The sequence below is a fragment of the Hypanus sabinus genome, chromosome 8 (genome assembly GCF_030144855.1).
Source record: "Hypanus sabinus isolate sHypSab1 chromosome 8, sHypSab1.hap1, whole genome shotgun sequence".
Taxonomy (NCBI): domain Eukaryota; kingdom Metazoa; phylum Chordata; class Chondrichthyes; order Myliobatiformes; family Dasyatidae; genus Hypanus; species Hypanus sabinus.
Window position 1 is genome coordinate 127,696,169 of NC_082713.1, and position 22,776 is coordinate 127,718,944.

Sequence of the window (22,776 nt, forward strand, 5' to 3'; positions counted from 1 at the left end):
TGATAGAAAGCAATTTTTTTTAAAGTAAACATCCTTTTGCTTTATCAGATAATTTTGATAAAACAGTAAATCACTTATATAAAACACATTCCATTAAATACGCTCAACATCACTAGAACAAGAGAATAGTTAGAGCAGGCCTGATTGCTCCACAAACCCAATAGAAACATAGTTAGTCAATACTGGGCCTCAACTTCTTCTTTGTGCCTGATGCCTTAATCTCTGATCTTTCAAATTTTTTCCATCTCTCATCAACTGGCTTCTACAATGCTGTGCACAGAAGACCCCGGAGGTTCATTATTCTCTATGGGACAAGATTTCTAGTTATCTGGTTTTAAACATATGAAGTAAGAAAAGTAGATAAATCTCCAGGGCCAGATCAGATATATCCCAGAACACAGCGGGAGCTGGAGAAGAAATCACAGGTTCCCCAGCTGAGATACATGTACCATCATGAACGACAGGAGAAGTGCATGAAGACTGGAGAATGGCATAATATTATATCTTCACTTAAAGGCTGAAAGGGAAAACATGGGAACTATAGACCAGAAAGTTATTGTTAAGCCTAACATCTGTGGTTGGCAAGTTACTATAGAGGATTTTGAGGGATAAGATACACAAGCAGTGCGAGGGGGAGGATAGGCAGGTGATAGAGAAGGGACGTGCTCAGACCGATTGTTTGAGACGTGTCTATTGTAATGCAAGGAGTATTATGAACAAAGTGGATGAGCTTAGAGCATGGATCAGTACTTGATGTTATGATGTTGTGGCCATTACAGAGACTTGGATGGCTCAGGGGCAGGAATGATTACCTAGTGCCATTCTTTAGATGTTTCAGAAAGGGCAGGAAGGGAGGTGAAAGAGGTGGGGACATGGCACTGTTGATCAGAGATAGTGTCACAGCTGCATAATAGGAGGAAGACATGGAGAGATTGTCTACGGAGTCTCTGTGGGTGGAAGTTAGGAACAGGAAGGAGTCAATAATTCTTCTGGGTGTGTTTTTATAGACCACCCAATAGTAACAGGGACATTGAGGAGCAGAAAGGGAGACAGATTCTGGAAAGATGCAATAATAACAGGGTTGTTGGAGATCTTAATTTCCCAAATATCAATTGGAATATCCCTAGATGAGGGGTTTAGATGGGGTGGAGCTTGTTAGGTGTGTTCAGGAAGGTTTCATGACACATGTAGATAAGCCTACAAGAGGAGTGACTGTACTTGATCTAGGATTGGGAAATGAACCTGGTCATGTGTCAGATCTCTCAGTGGGAGAGCATTTTGGAGACAATGATCACAATGCTATCTCCTTTACCACAGCATTGGAGAGGGATAGGAACAGACAAGTTAGGAAAGCGCTTATTTGGAGTAATTGGAAATATGAGGCTATCAGGCAACAACTTGGAAGCATAAATTGGGAACAGACATTCCCAGGAAAATGTACGGAAGAAATGTGACAAATGTTCAGGGGATATTTGCGTGGGGTTCTGCATAGGTACATTCCAATGAGACAGGGAAAGGATGGTAGGGTACAGGAACCATGTGTACAAAGGCAGTTGTAAATCTAGTCAAGAAGAAAAGAAGAGCTTATGAAAGGTTCAAAAGACTATGTAATGATAGAGATCTAGAACATTATAAGGCTAGCAGGAATGAGCTTAAGTAAGAAATTAGGAAAGCCAGAAGGGGTCATGAGAAGGCTTCGGTGGTCAGGATTAAGGAAAACCCCAAGGCATTCTACAAATACATGAAGAGCAAGAGGATAAGATGTGAGAGAATAGGATCAATCAAGTGTGACAGTGGAAAAGTGTGAATGGAACCGGTGGAGATAGCAGAGGTTAGTAAATACTTATTAAGTATTTTGCTTCAGTATTCACTACAGAAAAGGATCTTGGTGATTGTAGGAATGACTTGCAGTGGACTGAAAAGCTTGAGCATGTAGGTATTAAGAGGATGTGCTGGAGCTTTTGGAAAGCATCAAGTTGGATAAGTCACTGGTACCAGACAAGATGTACCCCAGGTGAGGTGAGGGGAGAGATTGCAGACTCTCTGGTGATGACCTTTGCATCATCATTGGGGACGGAGAGGTTCCAGAGGATTGGAGGGTTGTGGATGTTGTTCCTTTATTCAAGAAAGGGAGTAGAGATAGACCAGGAAATTACAGACCAGTGAGTCTTACTTCAGTGGTTGGTAAGTTGATGGAGAAGATCCTGAGAGGCAGGATTTATGAACATTTGGAGAGGAAAAATATGATTAGGAATAGTCAGCATGGCTTTGTGAAAGGCAGTTTATGTCTTATGAGGCTGATAGAATTTTTTGAGGATGTGATTAAACACACTGATGAAAGAAGAGCAGTAGATGTAGTGTATATGTATTTCAGCAAGGCATTTGATAAGGTACCCCATGCAAGGCTTATTGAGAAAGTAAGGAGGCATGGGATCCAAGGGAACATTGCTTTGTGGATCCAGAACTGGCTTGCCCACAGAAGGCAAAGAGTGGTTGTAGACAGGTTATATTCTGCATGGAGGTCGGTGACCAGTGGCATGCCTCAGGGATCTGTTCAGGGACCCCTATTCTTCATGATTTTTATAAATGACCTGGATGAGGAAGTGGAGGGATGGGTTAGTAAATTTGCTGATGACATAAAGGTTAGGGGTGTTGTGGATAGTGTGGAGGACTGCTAGAAACTGGGCTGAGAGTGGCAGATGGATTTCAACCCAGATAAGTGTGAGGTGGTTCAATTTGGTAGGTCAAATATGATGGCAGAATATAGAATTAATGGTAAGACTCTTGGCAGTGTGGAGGATCAGAGGCATCTTGAGGTCTGAGTCCATAGGACACTCAAAGCAGCTGCACAGGTTGACTCTGTGGTTAAGAAAGCATATGGTGCATTGGCCTTCATCAATCGCGGGATTGAGTTTAGGAGCCGAGAGGTAATGTCACAGATACATAGGGCCCTGGTCAGACCACACTTGGAGTACTGTGGAGTTCTGGTCACCTCACTACAAGAAGAATGTGGAAACCATAGAAAGGGTGCAGAGGAGATTTATAAGGATGTTGCCTGGATTGGGGAGCATGCCTTATGAAAATAGGTTGAGTGAACTTGGGCTTTTTTCCTTGGTGCGTCGGAGGATGAGAGGTGACCTGATAGAGGTGTATAAAATGATGAGAGGCATTAATCATGTGGATAGTCAGAGGCTTTTCCCCAGTGTTGAAATGGCTGGCTTGAGAGGGCACAGTTTTAAGGTGCTTGGAAGTAGGTACAGAGGAAGGGGTAAGTTTTTTTTACGCAGAGAGTGGTGAGTGCCTGGAATGGGCTGCTGTCGATGGTGGTGGAAGTGGATATGATAGGGTCTTTTAAGAGACTGGTGGATAGGTACATGGAGCTCAGAAAAATAGAGGGCTATGGGTAACCCTAGGTAATTTCTAAGGTAAGGACATGTTCGGCACAGCTGAAGGGCCTGTATTGTGCTGTAGGTGTTCTATGTTTCTAAGCACTTTGGACCACAGGGGCTAATTAGGAATATTAAATACAGCTTTGCTTGTCGAAGATCATGTCTCACTAATCTGAGTTTTTTTGAAGAAGTGACCAGAAGGGCCAACAAGGGCAGGATGGTAGTCATGCTCTATATAGATTTCAGTAATACCTTTGATAGGTTCTGCTTGGTGCACTGCTATAGAAAGTTGGCTTGCTTGGGATCCAGGGAGAGTTAGTGCTATGGATATAGATTTGGCTTGATAGCAAGGAAGCATAAGATGACAGTGGGAGTGTGTTTCTCGGAGTGGAGACCCATGAGTAGTCCTGTTCCCCACAACTCGGAACTGGGTTCATTGTTATTCATTAGCTTTATTAATGATTTGGATGAGAATGTAACAGTACAAGGCACAGTAAGTTTGCAGATGACATTAAAATAGGGGCTGAGGTCAGCAGGAGACGCTCATGGAGTGAGCACTGTTTCAGATTCGCTCCATAACCTTTACTTTTTTTAACCTATGATCACCCTTATTTAACTTACTTTTACCTACACCAAAAGATTCTTCCTACTTTTTTGGACTTATCTTTAAGAGTCTATTGTGAATTTTGAAGAAATTAGTACAGATTTGAGATCTAAAGGGTGAGACCCTGGGAAAGATTCTAATGGGAACGGAATGAAGAAAAAGACCGATCCTAATCACACTGAATTGACTTATGAAATGTTATTGGAGCTTTTAAATGAAAAATTTGAAGAACAACGACAAATTTTCAAACAAGATATAAAGGCTTTTCAGGATTATATGGATAAGACTGATTCAGTAGTTAACCAGCAGTAAGCTCTAATTGCAACTTTGCAAGAGGATGCTCGGAAGTGAGATTTGATAATCGAAAAACTGGAGCAGAAATTATCTTTGATGATTAAACAGGTGGAAACACTTAAAGCCAAGAGTGTCGACTTTGAAAATCGGTCCAGAAGACAGAACTTATGCATACTTGATCTCCCAGAAGGTATTGAACAAGGGGACCCCTCGAAGTATTTTGCTCAACTTTTAAAGGAATAAACTTCTGTATTCCCAGACAGCCCTCCGTTTCCTGATCGCACTCACAGAATTAAGCGACGATCACCAAGTGCTTCAGCTAAACCACCAGTTGTAATTGTCCGATTTCACTATGTGCATGTTAAAGAGCAACTTATTCGTGTCGCTCGGCGTGTAGGGATGGTCAAATTCCAATAATTTGATTTTCGATTAGTGGAGGATTTTAGTCCAGAAGTAATGAAGGCAAGGCTTCTTTTTAAACCTCTGATGTCTGAATGTTATGAGAAAAATCTAAAACCTGCGCTCTTATACCCTGCGAAACTCAGAATCTCGCCTCCCAATGCATCATGGCGTATTTTCCTTTCTACATCTGAAGCTCGAAGCTTTCTGAATGAGAACTACCCTACTGCTGCGGATTCTCGTCTCTAATAAATGAGTGGTTTTGATCGTTACAAGATAGTTTTTTTCCAAAACCAGATTTTGTTTCTGGCTATTGGTGTCGGTTTACTTTCTATTTTATACTCTAATTAAAGTTTTTTTTTGACGTACTAATCTTTTTATTTTACTTACTTCAACCACTGTACTTTATCTTTGGTCATTATTATTAATCCTTCGAAGGCAAATTTTTTTTTACTAAGATGGCAGTTTCTTCTCTAAAATATTTTTGGCTTTTTTTTTTATTTCCCCATTTTTTTTTCTCTCGTCTTCTTCCTATAAACCATTTATCATCACAGTTTATATTTTTTTTTGGTTTGTTTGGGTTTTAACCCGATTTATAAGTTACTAGTGATTATATTCTTTTTGGTTTTTTTTAACTAGCAATTATATTAAGAAAGTTGGTTTTAGTATAGTGATTATTATTTCTTTAGAGTTTGGGTGGATCTTTTTTATCCTTTATGTACGGAGTTGTCTTCTGCTGAGTAGATTTAGTTTCATTTCTCTTTCTTCCCAGCCTTCTCCTGGCTGGGGAGGAGCTTTCTCTTCTTGGGTGGTGGGTGGGGTTTTTTTTCTAAATTTAATGTTCTTTATATCAGTTTTTTTTTAGTTTTTTCATTTGGGCTGATTTTAAACTACTAAAATGTCTGCGATGTTGTCACTTCTGGGTCCGCCACTTATTTTTGTTCCTCTTCTGGGTGCATGAGTTCATAATTTGGTTAACCCTTTATATACCAAAGGGTTGATTTCAGAAATATGGCTCTTGGAATACTAATGGCTTAAACCATCGGATTAAACGGAAAAAGATTTTCAAAGTATTCCAAAGACTGAATGCACATATTATTTTTGTACAAGAAACTCATGTGAGGAAAGAGGACAATCATCGTTATTTTAGGTTTTGAAGGGGTCAACAGTACCATTCGAATTCGAATGCTAAAGTAAAGGGAGTTTCAATTTTTATTGACTCCTCTATTGCATTTGTCCAACACAATATTTTTTCGGATCCGAGTGGTAGATTTTTGTTAATTACTGGGTTACTTTTTAACAAAAAGGTTGCTATGGTTAATGTTTATGCTCCAAATGTGGATTATCCTGATTTTTTTAAGTCCTCATTTACTTCTCTACCTAATCTAAATGAATATAGGTTAATAATAGGTGGTGACTTTAATTGTTGTTTAAATCCTTTGTTGGACAGATCTATATCTACTCAGACTTTACCTAATAAGCCGGCCACTTATATTAACTCTTTTTTGACTGATAATGGAATTTTTGATATTTGGAGATTTTGGCATTCTAAGGACAAAAAGTTTTCATTTTTCTCACATGCTTATCATTCTTACTCGAGAATTGATTATTTTTTATTGACTCTTGTTTTATTCCATCGGTAATTGGTTGTAATTATGATATTATAGCCATCTCTGACCATGCTCCATTTAAACTTTCTATTAAATTTACGGATACAGCTTCTAGTGCTAGACAATGGCGATTTGATTCGACCTTACTGCAAGATCAAGATTTTATTAAATTTATGAAGGAACAGATCGATTTCTTCTTTTCAACTAATTCCACGGATGATATTTCTTGCGGAACACTTTGGGACACTTTTAAAGCATATATACGTGGACAGATTATCTCCTATTCCGTTGGTTTGAGAAAACGCATTAAGAAGGAAACTCTTTTACTAGTTGATAAAATTAAAGAGATTGACAAGAAATATTCAATTGCCCCTAGTAAGGAGCTTTACAAACAAAGGGTTGAACTTCAAATGGAACATAGTTTATTACTTACATCTTCAAAAATCAATTAATGAAAACTAGATCTAATTTTTATATACATAGTGATAAATCGGTGGTTAAACGCCAAATTATTAAGATTCGTCAGCAGAATGGGGATCTGACAGTTAACCATGATGAGATAAACAAATCTTTTCAAGATTTTTATACCTCCCTGTATCATTCTGAATTCCCTCATGATTATACCATGTATGATTTTCTTGGGAAATTGAATTTTCCAAAATTATCATCAGATGATCTTTCAAAATTAGATACTCCTATTATGGATGCAGAAGTTAAAGGGGTTATTTCCTCTATGAATTCTGGGAAAGCACCAGGTCCAGATGGGTATACAGTAGAATTTTTAAAATGTTTTTCCTCTACTCTTTCTCCTTGGTTATGCAGGGTTTTTGAAGAAGCAATTAGACTGGGTAATCTGCCACAATCTTTTTATAGAGCTTCCATTTCTTTAATATTGAAGAAAGATAAAGACCCTACTGACTGTGCATCCTATAGACCAATATCTTTATTGAATGTAGATTCCAAGAACTTTTCCAAGTTACTGGCATCCAGGCTGGAGAAGGTATTACCTGAAATTATCTCGGAAGATCAACCTGGTTTTATTAAAAATCGCTATTCTTTTTTCAATGTTAGGAGATTATTGAATATTGTTTATACTCCTTCACATAGCACTTCAGAATGTGTCATTTCATTAGATGTGGAGAAAGCATTTCATAGAGTTGAATGGCCATACTTTTTTACCGTGCTTGAGAAGTTTAATTTTAGTCCGACATTCATTTCCTGGATTAAACTGATATATCATACTCCAGTAGCCTCGGTGTTTACTAACAATCAAAGATCTCCCTTTTTTCGTTTATTTCAGGGTACTAGACAAGGCTGTCCTCTTAGTCCATTATTATTTGATATTGCTTTAGAACCCTTGGCAATTGCTATCAGAGAATCACAGAACATTTTTGGCATTACTCGTGGGATGGATATACATAAGCTATCATTATATGCAGATGATTTATTATTATTTATTTCTGATCATGAGAAATCCATTCCGGCAGTTATATCATTGTTGGCTCAATTTAGTAATTGATATAAATTATAAATTAATTTATAAATCTTTATAAATTTATAAATCAGGTATAAATTAAATCTTAATAAGAGTGAATTGTTTAAATAGACAGGTTCCAATTTATGGAAATTTATCTTTTAAATTAGTTCATGACTCTTTTATTTACTTAGGGATTAAAGTCACAAAAAATTATAAGGACTTATTTAAGGTTAATTTTTTTACCCCTAATCGATCAGATTAAATGTTTGTTTACTAAATGGTCACCATTATCTTTATCTCTGATAGGTCGGATTAATGCTATTAAGATGGTTATTTTATCCAAGTTTTTATATATATTTAGTAATTTTTCCAGGTATAAATTAAATCTTAGTAAGAGTGAATTGTTTCCTTTAAATAGACAGGTTCCAATTTATGGAAATTTTTTGCTAATGTTGATTCAAAAATTTCCTCATATATATGGCAGAATAAAAATCCTAGATTAGGTAAAAAATATTTACAGAAGGCAAGGAAGGAAGGTGGATTGGCATTGCTAAATTTTAGATTTTATTATTGGGCAGTCAATATCCGATATTTGATATGTTGGTTAAAGGATTCGGATTTATCTTTTAGCCCTCATTGGGTGAACCTGGAAATTAAATCTGTACAAGGATTTTCATTGGGTTCTATTTTAGGGTCTTCTCTTCCCTTTGCTCTTTCTAAATTGCAGAAATGAATTGACAATCCGATAGATAAACATACTTTACGTATATAGGTTTCAATTTCGGAAATTTTTTGGGTTGACTCAGTTTGTTTTAAATATTCCTATTGTATCAAATTGTTTTTTTTTATCCTTCTATTATAGACCAAGCTTATTCAGCTTGGAAGACTAAAGGATTACTACAATTTTCCGATTTATTTTTGGATAATTGTTTTATGTCTTTTGAACAATTATCTAATAAATATAATTTGCCTAGATTTCATTTTTTTAGATATTTACAGATTAGGAATTTCTTAAATACTGTACTTCCTACCTTTCCAAATCTTGTGTCTTCGGGTATTTTGGAGAATTTGTTTGAACTAAATCCTTCCCAGAAAGGGGTAATATCAAAACTCTACAATATAGTTATGAAGATACGTTCAGAGCCCTTCTATAAGATTAAAAATGATTGGGAAAGAGAACTTAACCTTACTATCCCTATTGAGAATTGGGATAAAATTCTTCAATTAGTTAATTCATCATCTATATGTGCTAAACATTCATTAATACAGTTTAAAGTTGTGCATAGGGCTCATATGTCCAAGGATAAATTGGCTAATTTTTATTCCTATATAAATCCTATTTGTGACAGATGTCATTCTGAGATAGCGTCTTTAACTCATATGTTTTGGTCCTGTCCACTTTTGAAAAAATATTGGAAAGACATTTTTGATATTATTTCCACGGTATTGAACATTGATTTACAACCTCATCCTATTACTGCAATTTTTGGTTTACCAATGATGGACTCAGTCCATTTATCCTCTTCTGCTTGTCGAATGATTGCATTTCTTACATTAATGGCTAGAAGATCTATTTTGTTGAATTGGAAAGAAATTAATCCTCCTACTGTATTACATTGGTTTTCTCAAACTATGTTATGTTTAAATTTAGAAAAAATTAGAAGTGTTGTATTTGATACTTCTATTAAATTTGAAAAGATATGGAGACCATTTATTCAATATTTTCATATGATGTAATATGACCCTGTTCCAAGCCTATTTGTTTTTCCAGTTTTGATTTTACATATGTTGAGAGGATCGGAGCTGACAACACTGATGATTTTGTATTTTTGTTAGATATTATAAACAGCCCTTTTTTCTCTTTTTTTCCCTTTTTTTCTTTTTTTTCATTTTTTTTCCTTATTAGTTATTAGATTGTCAGATTAGTTTTTCTAGCATAATTTTTTTTCTCTTTTCTGTTTTTTTAAATATATATTATGATATACCTAGGTTTGCTTTGTTTATATGTTACTTGTATTGTCCATGATTTGGGAAGACTCATTTATATTGTAACTATTGCTTATGTATCCTTTCATGTTCAGCTGAAATTTGTATGTTTGTAATCCCATTATCTATGAATTAATCTTATTATGTTGATATTAATAATAATAATAAAAAGATTGAAAAAGAAAAATAGGGGCTGTCATTGACCATGAAGGTGCTGTCAGGATTCAAAGAGAGATCTTAATCAGCTGGGTAAGTGCATCAAGGAATAAGAAATGCAGTTTCATTGCCTTAAGGGTGACATTTTACATTTTGGAAGGTGAATGCACAATTTTTGCTGTGAATGGGTTGTTGTAGAATAGAAGAATACAAGTTCCCTGTAAGTGGTGCCACACTAAAGGCGATGAATACTTTTGGCAAGCTAGTTTTCAACAGTTAGGGCACTGAGTATAGAACTTGGATGTTATGCTGCAGTTGTACAAGGCATTGGTGAGACCACATTTGGAATATTGTGTTCAGTTTTGATCACCTTGGTGTAGAAAAATGCAGATTACACTGGAAAGTGTGCAGAGGCGATTCATAAGGGATTGAGTTATGTAGAGACGTCGAGCGGGTTGTGACTATTTCAAAGTTGAAGGTAAATTAATTATCAGAGTACGTACAATATATATCATATGCTATCTTAACTTTCATTGTCTTGTAGGCATTTAGAAGAAAGAAAGAAATACAATAGAATCTATGAAAAAAAAATAAACAAAGGACTGACAAACAACCAATGTGCAAAAGGCAAACTGTGCAAATAAGAAAACACCGAGAACACGAGTAGTGAAGAGTCCTTGGGAGAGTGCAGTGTGTGGAATCAGTTGTTTGTGACTGAAATTATCCACGCCAGTTCAGGAGTCCGATGCTGTTGGGTAATAACTGTTTCTAAACGGTTAAGCATAAGGCTCATGTACCTCTTTCCCGATGGTAATAGTAACGGTAGTATTTTCATTAGCGTGTGGGAGAATGAAGGCTGATCTTACTGAGGTACAAGACCATGAGGTGTACAGACAGGGGAAATCAGTCTTTTGATTCTAGGGGAATGAAGAACTGCAGGGCAAGGATCTAAGGTGAGAGTAATGATTTAACAAGGGCCTGAGTTACAAGGAGAGGCTCTATAGACCAGGACTTTATTCCCTGGAATGCAGGAGATTCAGGGTGACCTGACAAGATATGTATATACGATCGTGAGAGGCATAGACAGTGCAGGCACAGATTTTTTCTGAGGGTGAAGGTACTAAAAACCAAATGGAATAGATTTAAGATCAGGGTGGAATATTTAAAAGGTTTACAATAGCAGTATTAAAAAAAACATCTATATCTGTATTTGGATAAGATGAATTGGAAGGCAGGTGGGACTAGCTCACTGGCAAGGATACGCTGGGCCTCTGGACCGGTTTCAAGACTATGACAACAGTTGAGGGGCAACTTTTTCCACCAAAAGAGTGGTGAGCTGCCAGAGGAAGTGGATGAGGCAGGTATATTAACTCAATTTAGGAAGATTCTTAGCTAGGTATGCGGAAAGCTCAAAAGGGATGTGGGCCAAACAAAGTCAAAGGCGATGAGCTTAGATCTGAATCTTGATCAGCAAAAACCAGTTAGGCTGAACAGCCTGTTTGTATGCTTAATGACTCTAAATGAACGGTCCGTCATCTTGAAGCTATGCCTTCTCGTTTCAAGATTCTCCCACTAGTAAAAAATACCTTCACATCTGCCCTGCCATGCTCCCCCCACCCTGGTATACGCTTCACTATTAAGACTCCTTATTCTCTTCAACTCCGAACAATGCAGCTCAAACCACTCAGAAGGAAAATCCACTGATCCTAAAAATTAGCCTGCAGTACCAATGCAATGTTACTAAATTCCTTTTTAGCTAAGGGGAACAAAAATGTACATAGTATTCCGTGTGTGACCACACCACCACCCTGGGCTGTAGTAGCAAAACTTCCTGCTTCTGAACTCCAGACACTTAGCAATAACCGCTCGCTGCACTTCCTTGTTTATCTGTGATTCATGCACAAGATTACCTAGATCCCTCCGAACATCATTCATTTTCAGTCTCTTTCCATTTAGATGAGAGTCTGCCTTTCAAGTGCTCTTACTAAGGTCCATGACCTCACTTTTTTCTCATTTTAATGTCCATTTATCAAACATTTGCCCACTCGCTTAACCAATGCACATCCCATTGCAGAGTTGCCATATCACAAACACTGATAATACTAACACTCAGTATGCAATGACCAGAAACATCAATAAACCTTTCACTCGGAAAGAGCACAGATGTAAGCGATTGGTATAAGCCAGGAGAAGTTGAGCACTTGTCCACACATTGCAGAGCCCAGTGACAGCATGTGCAATTCTGGGCCTTGTGCAGCCACTGATTGAGTATGAGGCAGCAAAACCTTCAGCAGTTTGGTTTTCTGCTTTTGTCCTAGCCTGCCATAAAACATTGGCAGAACTTAAGTGTACCTCAGGTTAATCACAGATAAACATTTGAAATGGCCTGCTGTTTCATTCAGTCTGAAAGGTGTCCTGTGCCAGTTTGCAAGTAACCTTAGATGTAATGCCGAGGCATTGTAATGTATTGGTCAGACTACATTTGGGGTGTTGCAGCAGTTTTCAGCCCCATATCTAAGAAGGGCTGGCATTGGAGAGGTTCTGGGAGAGCCAGGACATATTACTTGAGTGATATGGTGACAGCAGGTATTGGAAGATGAAACAGAGTATTATCTGCCCAATCTCCAAACTTACCGCAGTTTCCGTATGCTACATTCCGGGTTGCTCAGAACTGCAGACAGAAGTTTCACTCCTAAATCTTCCAGTTTATTAATACCCAGGTCAAACTCTGTCAGTGAGCGTGTTTTATTGAGAGCAGAAGCCAAGCCAGCGGCACAAGTGGCTGTGAGACCAGTCTTATCCAACCTGCAGTTTAGAGAGATTGAGGATGAAGGATGCAGAAATTCAGGAGACAGGGCAAATCCTGTGTTTATCAGTAACAGAATAGCTGATCATATTAATGTTCACCATCAGCTAGTGATCATAAACACAATCTCTGAGTCTGGTACTTACTCTAGCTTCTGTATTTTACATTCTGCATTGTTCAGAGCAGCAGATACCAGTTCTATTCCCGAATCTCCCAGTTCATTATCACCCAGCCTAGAGACAAACAGATAAAATTATTCAAATCCTGCGTCTGCCATATTTTCACTCACTTAAGTATTTTAAGAATAACTTAAGGAGATTAATAAACAGGAAATTAGTAAACAGATTTTCACATCACCGAACATGAAACTCATAGTCCATCTCCTGATTATTTACAAAATGCTTCAAGTGTGAAGCCTTTATTCACCCTCACTCTGGATAATGAACATCCTAGTGGCCATTCTTTACCTTTGAAGGAATAAATACGTTCTGCTGCTTTTTAAATGCTAGATTTTTTTTAAGAATACACCAATTTTCTAGTCACATGATCGTGCAGTTAAACGATACTCTTTACACTGAAAAATATTAATATGTATTATATTTTCATGAAATAAGTTTTGAGACTCTGCTAACACCTGCTGAAAAATCCTCTCCATGGTTTTATGAGAAGGGTACTTTTATCAGCACGATTGTGGGAATCTTCTGTTAATGTCTCTCTAATACTGGGTAAAGGCATCTCTGCTTGGTCCCATTAAATGTGCTCTGCGTTTCAGGTTTAACTGGTAAACAGTTAAACAGAGGATTTGTGGAAGGGAGCATGAGAGTGCTTCAAATGCTGGAATCTGGAGCAACAAACAATCTGAAGGAGGAGCACAGCAGCTTTAGCAGCATCTGTAGGAGGAGAGGAGTTGTCAATGATGTAATGCAGGGTGCCAACCCAAACAGTTCTTTGGTCCTACAGATGCTACACACAGCCGGTCTGGCAGCGTCTATGGAAATGAATAAACTGTCGACGTTTTGGACTGAGACCCTTCTTCAGGGGGAAAGCACCAGAATAAAATGTGGGGATGAGTGCAAGCAGGGTAGCCAGGAGGTAATGGGTCAAGCCAGGTGGGTAGAAAAGGTACAGTAGGTACAGATGCTGTTTGACCTGCTGAGTTTTTCCCGCAGATTGTACAAGGGTTTGATCTCCACACCCAGCAGTTGCTTGAAGGCTTCTTAACTCTCAATTCTTACCTGCCCAGATTACAACAGTTGCACCGAATTGTAAGCCATTTTACCCTGACTGGTGGTAAATGGACTGGAGTGTGTGAAGAGCATTACATGTATAAGAGAATGTGTGGGCCCCCCCTCCCCTCCCATTTAGGAATAGCTTAGCTCAACCAATAAGACTGCCCAGGCTAAGTGCTGCCCTCTTCTATTCAATATTCAATGTTTTAGCTTCCTCTCCTATTCACATTGACAAGCTGGACACCACCCTTTGCCCCTTCTCCTTCGGAAAAGGCTGAGATGCTCAGCAGTCTAATTAATGGTTTCCGCTTACATATTTGATAAAAAAAAACTCCAATATCCCTTCACATAGAATCATTCTAGGGTTGATTAAATGCTGGGTGAAAATTTATTTATCATGATTGGTTAGAATCCACTTTTCTATCATTTTAAAGTATAAAACAATTTTATATTTTAGAGACAAAAATAAACTTACCGTAACTCGTAACATTTGTGCAGCCCAGGTGCCAGCCGCTGGAGTCCTTCATGCTGAATGTAGCAGCCCCGCAGATTGAGATGCTTTATTGTGTTACAGAATCCAATGACATGGGACAGGACCACGCAGTCAATCGGGGTCAGTCGCAAGCCACAGAATGTAAGTGTCTGCACAGATTCTAGTGCATCCCGAGCCAGTCCAGTATTCTGAGACTCAAACAGGTAGTGCAATGTGTTCAGGAGGCTCCTTTTGTTTCCATTGCTAGCCTGACGTTTAATCTCCTCTTTCACCCAGTCAATCACTCGGCAAATTCTTTCATAAGGAACTGGAACCAGAAACTCCTTCAGGACCTGTAACAATGAAGAGGACAGACCAGCAACGAAACGGAGAAATACTTCAAATCGCCCATCAGTTGCACTGTGGGCTTCAGAGAGGAATTTCAGGATATCCTTGTTATCTGGCGTCAGGAATTGTGCGAGTGCAGCTACAAACTCTTGGATGGTGAGGTGTGGGAAAGTGTACACCACGCTCTTGGCACAATTGTCTCTCTCCAAGAGTTCCACCAGGAACCCGGACAGGAACTGGGATGGCTCCAGCTTGTACTTGTTCAAATCCTCATTTGTAAACACGATCTTCTTCTCACATACTCCTGCCAAGGCCATCTCACCAACCTTCAGTAACATGTCACAGGGTCTTTCAATCTCAAGGCTGTGGTTTTTCAGGATGTTGTAAATATGATAGGAATATAGTTGGGTGATTGTCTTGGGAACTTGCCGTAGGTTCTTGTCTTCTTGTTTGAAAAAAGGGCCCAGTGCCAAACCAAGGATCCAGCAGTAAGAAGGGTTGTAGCTCATGGTGTACAGGATCTCGTTCTCCTCAATATGCTTAATAACAGCTGCTGCTACTGCCTGATCTTCAAAAATCATGCTGAAATATTTTTTCCTTTCCTCGCCGACAAACCCCAGGATTTCAGCCCTAACACCAATCTCTGCCTTTTCCAATAAATGTAACGCAGTGGGGCGGGTGGTCACCAGTACTGAACACCCTGGGAGCAACTTGCCCTGGATTAAACTGTACACAATGTCAGACGCATTGTCACACCACGATTCGGGATCAAGGCACATGTATTGAGATTGACTGTCAGCAAAATCAATTGTGTACTTGAATTCATCCAAACCATCGAAAATAAACAGCAATCCTTCTGGGTTCTTCCAGACCTCTTCTAGTGTACTCCCGAAGTAAGGGTACTGATCCAGAATCAAATTCTTCAGGGTTGTTTTGCAGCCAGTGTTGTTTAAATCTCGGAATTTGAAACAGAAGACAAATTGAAAGTGTTGGTATATTCTCCCTATGGCCCAGTCATATACAATTCTTTGCACCATTGTTGTTTTGCCAATCCCTGCTACTCCGGCCACTGCTGCCGATCTCCGAGATTTGAATTTACTCCGGGAAAACCTGCTCTGAAACAACTGGTCGGTCCGGATTTTTTCCAGCACTCCCTGGAGATGCTTGTCCCTCCATTTCTCGTGGTCCCGACCTCTCGCCAGCAGCTCATGTTCCACAAGTTGCCGATCTCGAACAGTAGAGATCACCGTGAGCTCAGCATATCGATCGGTCAGCTGGAAATCCATAACCTTCTCCCTCATCAGGATGGTGCTGACACTCAGTTTTTCTGTTTGTGTCCGAAGAGTCTCCTTGTGCTGCTGCTGAATATCTTCCATCAAATAGACAGATTAGCAGAGCTCAAAATTAGTTTAACTGATATAAACACCCAGCATTGCTCAACTACTCATTAACTTCATGAGTGTGAACTGTGATCACAGTTGAAAATAAATTATATCTGGAAAGCTGACAACTTCATGAAAACTTTCCTAAACTGAGTAATGTGTTGAAATTTACTACGGCATTTAATTGCTTTAATATTTCAGGTACTGTGCCCTCTGACAGCTGTTTCTAATTGAATGAATGACCCTTGTGATACAGATTTGGTATTATCAAGACTCAAGTCTTTCAAATGCCCAATTTGCTATTAATTTGGAGCAATAATCAAACCTACAGTAGATGTAGGAGTTGGGGCAGTATAGAAGTGGAAAGAAGGTTCATTGCAATTAGATCCTTGCGTAGGTGACATGCACGGAGAGAGTTAAATGCAGTGACCGTGTGAATCTTACTGAAAATGTTCAAGACCTAGAGAAGATCTGCATGATATAAACCTTGATAGAGGAGCCTTCTACAAATTTGCTGGTCTTCCATCTGAATTACCTTACAGTGCGGGGAGTAGATAAGATGTTATATGACCTGATAGTGGATTGACTGCGAATTGTCAAAAGTTTCTTTGTTTCTGCAGCTGGGATGAACTGGGTGTTGTACATTCATAGAATAGTAACCACATGGAGAGAGAGCATCTGGACCATTGAGTCAAAAATAAGAAACAAAAAACTCCTTGTCCCACCCTCTCCAATAGTCCTACACATACTTCCCCTTCAGACGATCATCCTGATCATTTAAATTATTCAAACAAATCTACCTAACTAAATGTTCATGCCGAGATAGCCAAGCTTTTTGTCACCTAGTTACTCACTCTTCCACAAGGGAGAACCTTGTTTTTCAATATTTTCTCTGTATAGATCTTCTGTGACACTAAATCCATCTTTCAGATCCCCACATCTTCCTGAGTCAATTTCAGCATCTTCAGATAATCAACACAGAATACAGACAAAGTCCCTCAAGCAGGAAAATGCAGAAGACCCATTCAGCGGTTGATCAGATTACCAACTTATGAGCAATCTATATACTTCACCCTCTACCACACCAGTTTTTCTGCTCTTCTGTCAATATATTTGCTACCTGGGAATCAACAATTAGATTGTCTTCCAGTCTATCCCCCAGCCTAGCTCATTTTGGCAATTTAACCCAGAATAAATCTTCTTGTAATTTTACTCATTTTGGATATAACCAGATTTACCAGCTACACCAAGCACAAACTTCCTAAAAGTCCATAAAATATATGGCCTAATTCTGGTCTTCCAGCTCATCAAATCTGCACCATCATGGCTGGTTTATTATTCCTCTCAACCCCATTCTCCTGTCTGCTTCCTATAACCCGTGACACCCTTATCTATCAACCATCGATGAAAATATACCCAAGAACTTTGCCTCTACAGCCACCTGTGGGAATGAATTTCACAGATTCAACACCCTCTGGCTAAAGAAATTCCTCCTTATCTCTATTCTAAAGGGACACTCTTCTATTCTAAGGCTGGTCCTAGACTTTCCCAACATAGGAAGCATCACCTCACTATGTCCACTCCCACTTCCCCCACTCTCTGAGGCCAATGTCTCCAGTTCCAGCAACATATCTGCCTTTAATATTACATTTTTTGCAAGTTTTCATTGTCTCTGCCACAAACTTCAGCAAGTTTTCACTTCTAACTCTTCTATCTTGGTTGTTCAAAATTTTATTAGTAACACCTGGACCCTCAGACAGCTGGAACGCTCTTTAAACACCTCTGACTCCATACACATGTATGCCCCAAGTAAGATTTCTACTGCTATGCTGCGAAATATTTTTATTTTAGCAGTTTCTGCAAAAGCAGTGTATCCTGCTATTAACAGTGTTTTGGCTTCGGCTAAAGACAAGGAGCCATGTTGCCCAACTTTGGAATATTGTGTCAGTTAATCAGGTCTGTCTGGATACGCGTTGCCCAGTGGGATTCAAGAGAAGATTCCAGAGAGCTAGATGGGACGATATTTCTGGAGGGCAGTAGTCTGGTTTGGGGTCTATTGGCAGGTGGTGTGGAGAAAAGAGCACCAGAGAAGACGACCAGAGGATCCCATCCAAAGAGGAGACCCTAATGCAAAGAGTGCTTTGCAAAACAAAGGATTCCAAGATGGAAAGTTCTATCTGTGGCTGGTGATGGGAATTCAGTGCTATGAGTAAAGTGATACACCCAGCTACTACAGAAATGAGCTCCAAAGCTTTGTGCACATTTAGACTGGTTAACTGTAATGAGCCCTTTTATATTTTTTCTTTCTTTTCCTATTAATTGTTTGATAAAGTTGAGAATTGGAAAAGATACCATTTTTGTAATTTTATACTGGTGTACAATCTGTCATCCCTTGGCAACTGATAATTGTGTATGGTTTTATGCGGCATTTACTACACTCAACGTTCCTTAATTGGAACATCCCTACTTTCCGGTTTGGTTGAACCCCAAATCATACCGATCCTAGATATATTTTGCTTATGTAAGATTGCCTTCTCACCACTGAATTACGCGGCTGTTAGCACAGTTAGCTAACAAGCCAAGATGGGGTACAAGCCCCAGTGAGAGTGCTGCACATAATAATATATTTTGTCATTTTATCAGGACATGGTGAGGTTACTTGCTGTACTGTGTAAGCATACAGCATATGTGTGAAAAAGACAAGGCATACACTATAGGTTGTAAGTGACAGTCATTGTTAAATTGAATCTACAAAAAAGCCAGGATTACATTAAAGAGTTTCATCTTTGAAAGTTTTGGATGCATTTCAATGATCATGCAATTTTGGTGTATTTTCATATCTTAGCATAACACTCACAATTAACAAAGTAATTTGGATTAAATATATTTAAAGTTGCACACGAGAAGTTGGAGGTTCAATTGCTTCAATAAAAGATCATTTATTTATGCCAAACATACAGTGCATACCCTTAATCATTCTTTCAGTTCTCATGTACAGATTGTGCTGCTCTTTAGTGAATATGATAACATTACTGACGAGCCAACATCGAGGATGCAGAGATCTTGCAGCGCACTCTGCCATAAGGCTTCCCAGAATCCCAGTTCCCACCAACTTTCATTGCTAGGCAAAGGTACTTTAAAACTATTTTCAAATATTTATTTTGTTTTCTTTTAAGTAACTAAATTCTCTTTAAGAATTATTTGTTTTAATTTTAATGGCTTTTCAGACTCAATGCTAGCAACATCTTAAGATTACTAGAATCAGCAATCCAACTCTGTCAGGGACATTTGGGGAGGTGGTTCCACGTGCGGCCCAAGGCCTGGCCATGATTTAGCTGGAGTCATTAAGGCAAGCTATCACCATCAGTCCCAAGTAAGCATGAGATTGATAACATCCCAATAACATATCTGGGCAGGGGACCCAGTCCAAAGTGATTTGTTCTTTATTTACAGACTGAATATAGAACAGTACAGCAAAGTAACACATGGCCAATGGTCTACATTATCTGTGGTGAGGACCAAAATTAAACTAAATCTTTTCTGCCTGTACGTGATCCACATTCCTCCATTCCTTCATATTCATGCGTCTGTCTAACAGCTTCTTATCATATCCCCTTCCACCACTGGCTCTGGCAGCCTGCTACGAGTACTCACCACTCTGGTAAGTAAAACTTTCCCTTCTCACCTGAAATGTATTTGGCATTTCTACTGAGGAAAACTGATTCTGACTGCCTACCCTATTGATTTCTCTTAATCTTACCATTTTCTATCAGTCTTCTCTCTGTTTTTGATGCTCTAGGGAAAACAACCCTTCTAGTGCGGCCTCGCCTATGTTTTATATAGCTGCACCATTACTTCCCTGCTCTTACAATCAATGTACCGAACAAGGAAGGCAATCATGTCATATGCCTTTTTTAAAAAGCACTGTCTACTAATGTAGACACTCTCATGGAGCTAAGGACTAAGAGTCGAAAACCCCTCTATACACCTATGCTATATAAAGCCTTGATATTATCAGCATAATTTCCGTTTGAACTCCCTAAGACAAACACGATACACATCCCAAATTAAATTTCTCCTCTATACATGCATTTGTAACTGATCTATATTCTGCTGTATCCCTTTGACAACCTTCACTGACCACAACATGATATATTTCACAAACAGAGGTCCTGCACAAACTGATCCCTGCTCATCTCCACTGGTCACAGTCCTCCAGCCATGATAGCACCCCTGTCCTACTACCCTCTGTCTTCTAAGTAAAAGCTAATTTCAAATCCAAAATAACAATGGTGCGTGTCCCATGCAATTTATCACATGGTCAAGTGCCCGACTAAAATCTGTGTAAACAACATCCACATAGTTTTCTAAATGTGAGTAAAGAACCCTCTCCAATAGCTTTCCTACCAATGACATAATTTCTTGTAGTACTTCACTTCTCTTCTACAAAAGATTTGCTACTTTCCAGTCTTCTGGGACTTCACACACAATATTTTGTCAAGATTCTAGCAAACTCGCTTCCATCTTTCATTAAACTGCAATATATCCCTTCAGTCCTGGGGACGTATTCACCTTCATGCTCTTTAAAAAGACTCAGTACCACCACCTCATGGTGTCAAAATGACCTGGTATATTTGCATACCCCGCAATGCTCTCACTAATCTTCGTATCCTCAACTAAAGTGCACATTTAGCACTTCACCAATATCCCTTGATTCCAGGCAAAAACTCCCTCCATTATCCTTGAGTGCTTCTACCTTCTCCCTAGTTATATTCTTGTATTCAACGTGAGCGTAAAATGCTTTCAGATTCTTTTTAATCCCACTTGCCAAGAACATTTTATTAGCCCTTTTGGCCTTCTTAATCCCTTGCTTGATAGCTTTCCTGTTTCCTCAAGGCACCTGTCTGATTTTAGCTTCCTAAAGCTTAGATAAGTTTTCTTTTACTTTTTGACTAAATTCATAATCTCTTATCATCCAATGACCTCTTAGCTTTCTAACTTGTCTGTCTTTATTGGACCATGTCCATCCTGAGCTCTGATCAGCTGGTCCTTAAACATCTCCCACATGTCACATGTAAACATACTCAAAAACAGTTCTTCACAACTAACTCTCCCATCTCCTGTCTAATAGTTTTTTTTCATCCCCAAATTTAGTAATTTATTTGTTTTACACTTATCCTTATTCATAACTACCTTAAAATTGAATTGTTATTACTATTCCCAAAATGCTTTCCCACTAAAAGGCCAGTAACATGGTAATGCTCATTCTCTAAAACAAGGTCCAATACGGTACCACTTCTAGATGGACTATCCTTGTACACTGTTTAAAACAGCCCTCTTAGATGCACCTACAAATTTTCCCCCATCTGAGTCCCTTGCACTAAGGACTCCCAGTCAATATTGGGCAAGTTAAAATCATCTACCACGACACCGCTGCTGCATTTACATCTTTCCATAAGATGTCAATATATACTCAGTGACCACTATATTAGGTACACCTGCCCATTAATGAAAATATCTAATTAGACAATCATTTGGCAGCAACTCAATGCAAAACCACATGCAGACATGGTCAAGAGGTTCAGTTGTTGTTCAGAACAAACATCAGAATGGAGAAGAAATGTGATCTAATTTACTTTGACCGTGGAATGATTGCTGGTGCCAGATGGGGAGGTTTAGGTATCTCAGTAAATGCTGAACTCCTGGAGTGTTCATGCACGAAAGTCTCAAGAGTTTATGAAGAATGGTGCGAAAAACAGAAAAAAAATCCAGTGAGCAACTGTTATTGTGAGTGAAAATGCCGTGTTAATGATAGAGGTCAGAGGAGAATGGTTCAGCTAACAGGAAGACAACAGTAACTCAAATAACCATACATTATAACTGGTGTGTGGAAGAACATCTCTGAATACACAATATATTGAACCTTGAAATGGATGGACGATAGCAGAAGACCACAGCGGGCTTCACTTCTGTACCTGATACAGAGTGTAGTTCTTCATATCACATTGATTCCAGGAATGGCAAATGTAATGAACCAATGGTTTTCAGTACTTTTGGAATGAGAGACTTGCTGGAGAGTTAAAACAATGCACAAATCATCCAAGATTTTGGTAAGACAAGGCAATGTGACCTTGAAAACCATCTCTTTAGCATCATGGGCAATTTCAATACATTCAAGCATATAACTGATGGGCATTAGGGAATCCAGGTAATTAAGGAATATGGGAAAGTATTGGTAAGTGGAGTTGATGTAGAAAGTTGGGCTTTGTTATTAAACTGAAGGATGGTCTCATGGCTGAATGTTTGCATTTCTTAACTTTTACACAATATGCAATATTAAAGCAGGACATTCATGCTCAGCATCCAATCTTCATTCTCCATTACCCAATTTCCCTGATAATCTCAACTTCCTATCCTATGTTTACCCTTTCAGCTACACCATACAGATGTCAAGGTTCTCTAATATGGAGTGCACATTTTCCCATCTTAGCTTACCTCGCAGGTAAGGAGGTAGTTCTGATAAGCCTCGCATGACCTTCCAGCATTCAACAGGATCAGAACCTGTTGAAATTATGACACAAAATCATAAACATGTTCCTTTCTGATGAAAGATGTGAAATTTGT

The 22,776-nt window shown here is 38.8% G+C and overlaps 1 protein-coding gene and 1 long non-coding RNA gene across 5 annotated transcripts in view; one reads left to right on the top strand and one right to left on the bottom strand.

The window, feature by feature from the left end:
- Positions 1-22,776, top strand: part of LOC132398410 (uncharacterized) — a 41,269-nt gene that overhangs the window by 8,130 nt on the left and 10,363 nt on the right. For 2 of the 3 annotated variants that reach the window (XR_009513646.1, XR_009513645.1), the window contains exon 1: positions 16,148-22,654. The exons of the other annotated variant lie outside the window; for it this stretch is intronic. This is a non-coding gene — a long non-coding RNA (uncharacterized LOC132398410). Of the gene's footprint in view, positions 1-16,147; positions 22,655-22,776 lie in introns of those variants that run through there. 3 annotated transcript variants of the gene reach the window in all.
- Positions 1-22,776, bottom strand: part of LOC132398409 (NACHT, LRR and PYD domains-containing protein 3-like) — a 42,690-nt gene that overhangs the window by 3,971 nt on the left and 15,943 nt on the right. For both annotated transcript variants that reach the window (XM_059977792.1, XM_059977793.1), the window contains 4 exons: positions 22,648-22,713; positions 14,426-16,139; positions 12,868-12,954; positions 12,550-12,720 (listed from right to left, as the gene is read on the bottom strand). In XM_059977792.1, coding sequence (XP_059833775.1) covers positions 12,550-12,720; positions 12,868-12,954; positions 14,426-16,139; positions 22,648-22,713 — 2,038 coding nt within the window. The remainder of the gene's footprint in view (positions 1-12,549; positions 12,721-12,867; positions 12,955-14,425; positions 16,140-22,647; positions 22,714-22,776) is intronic.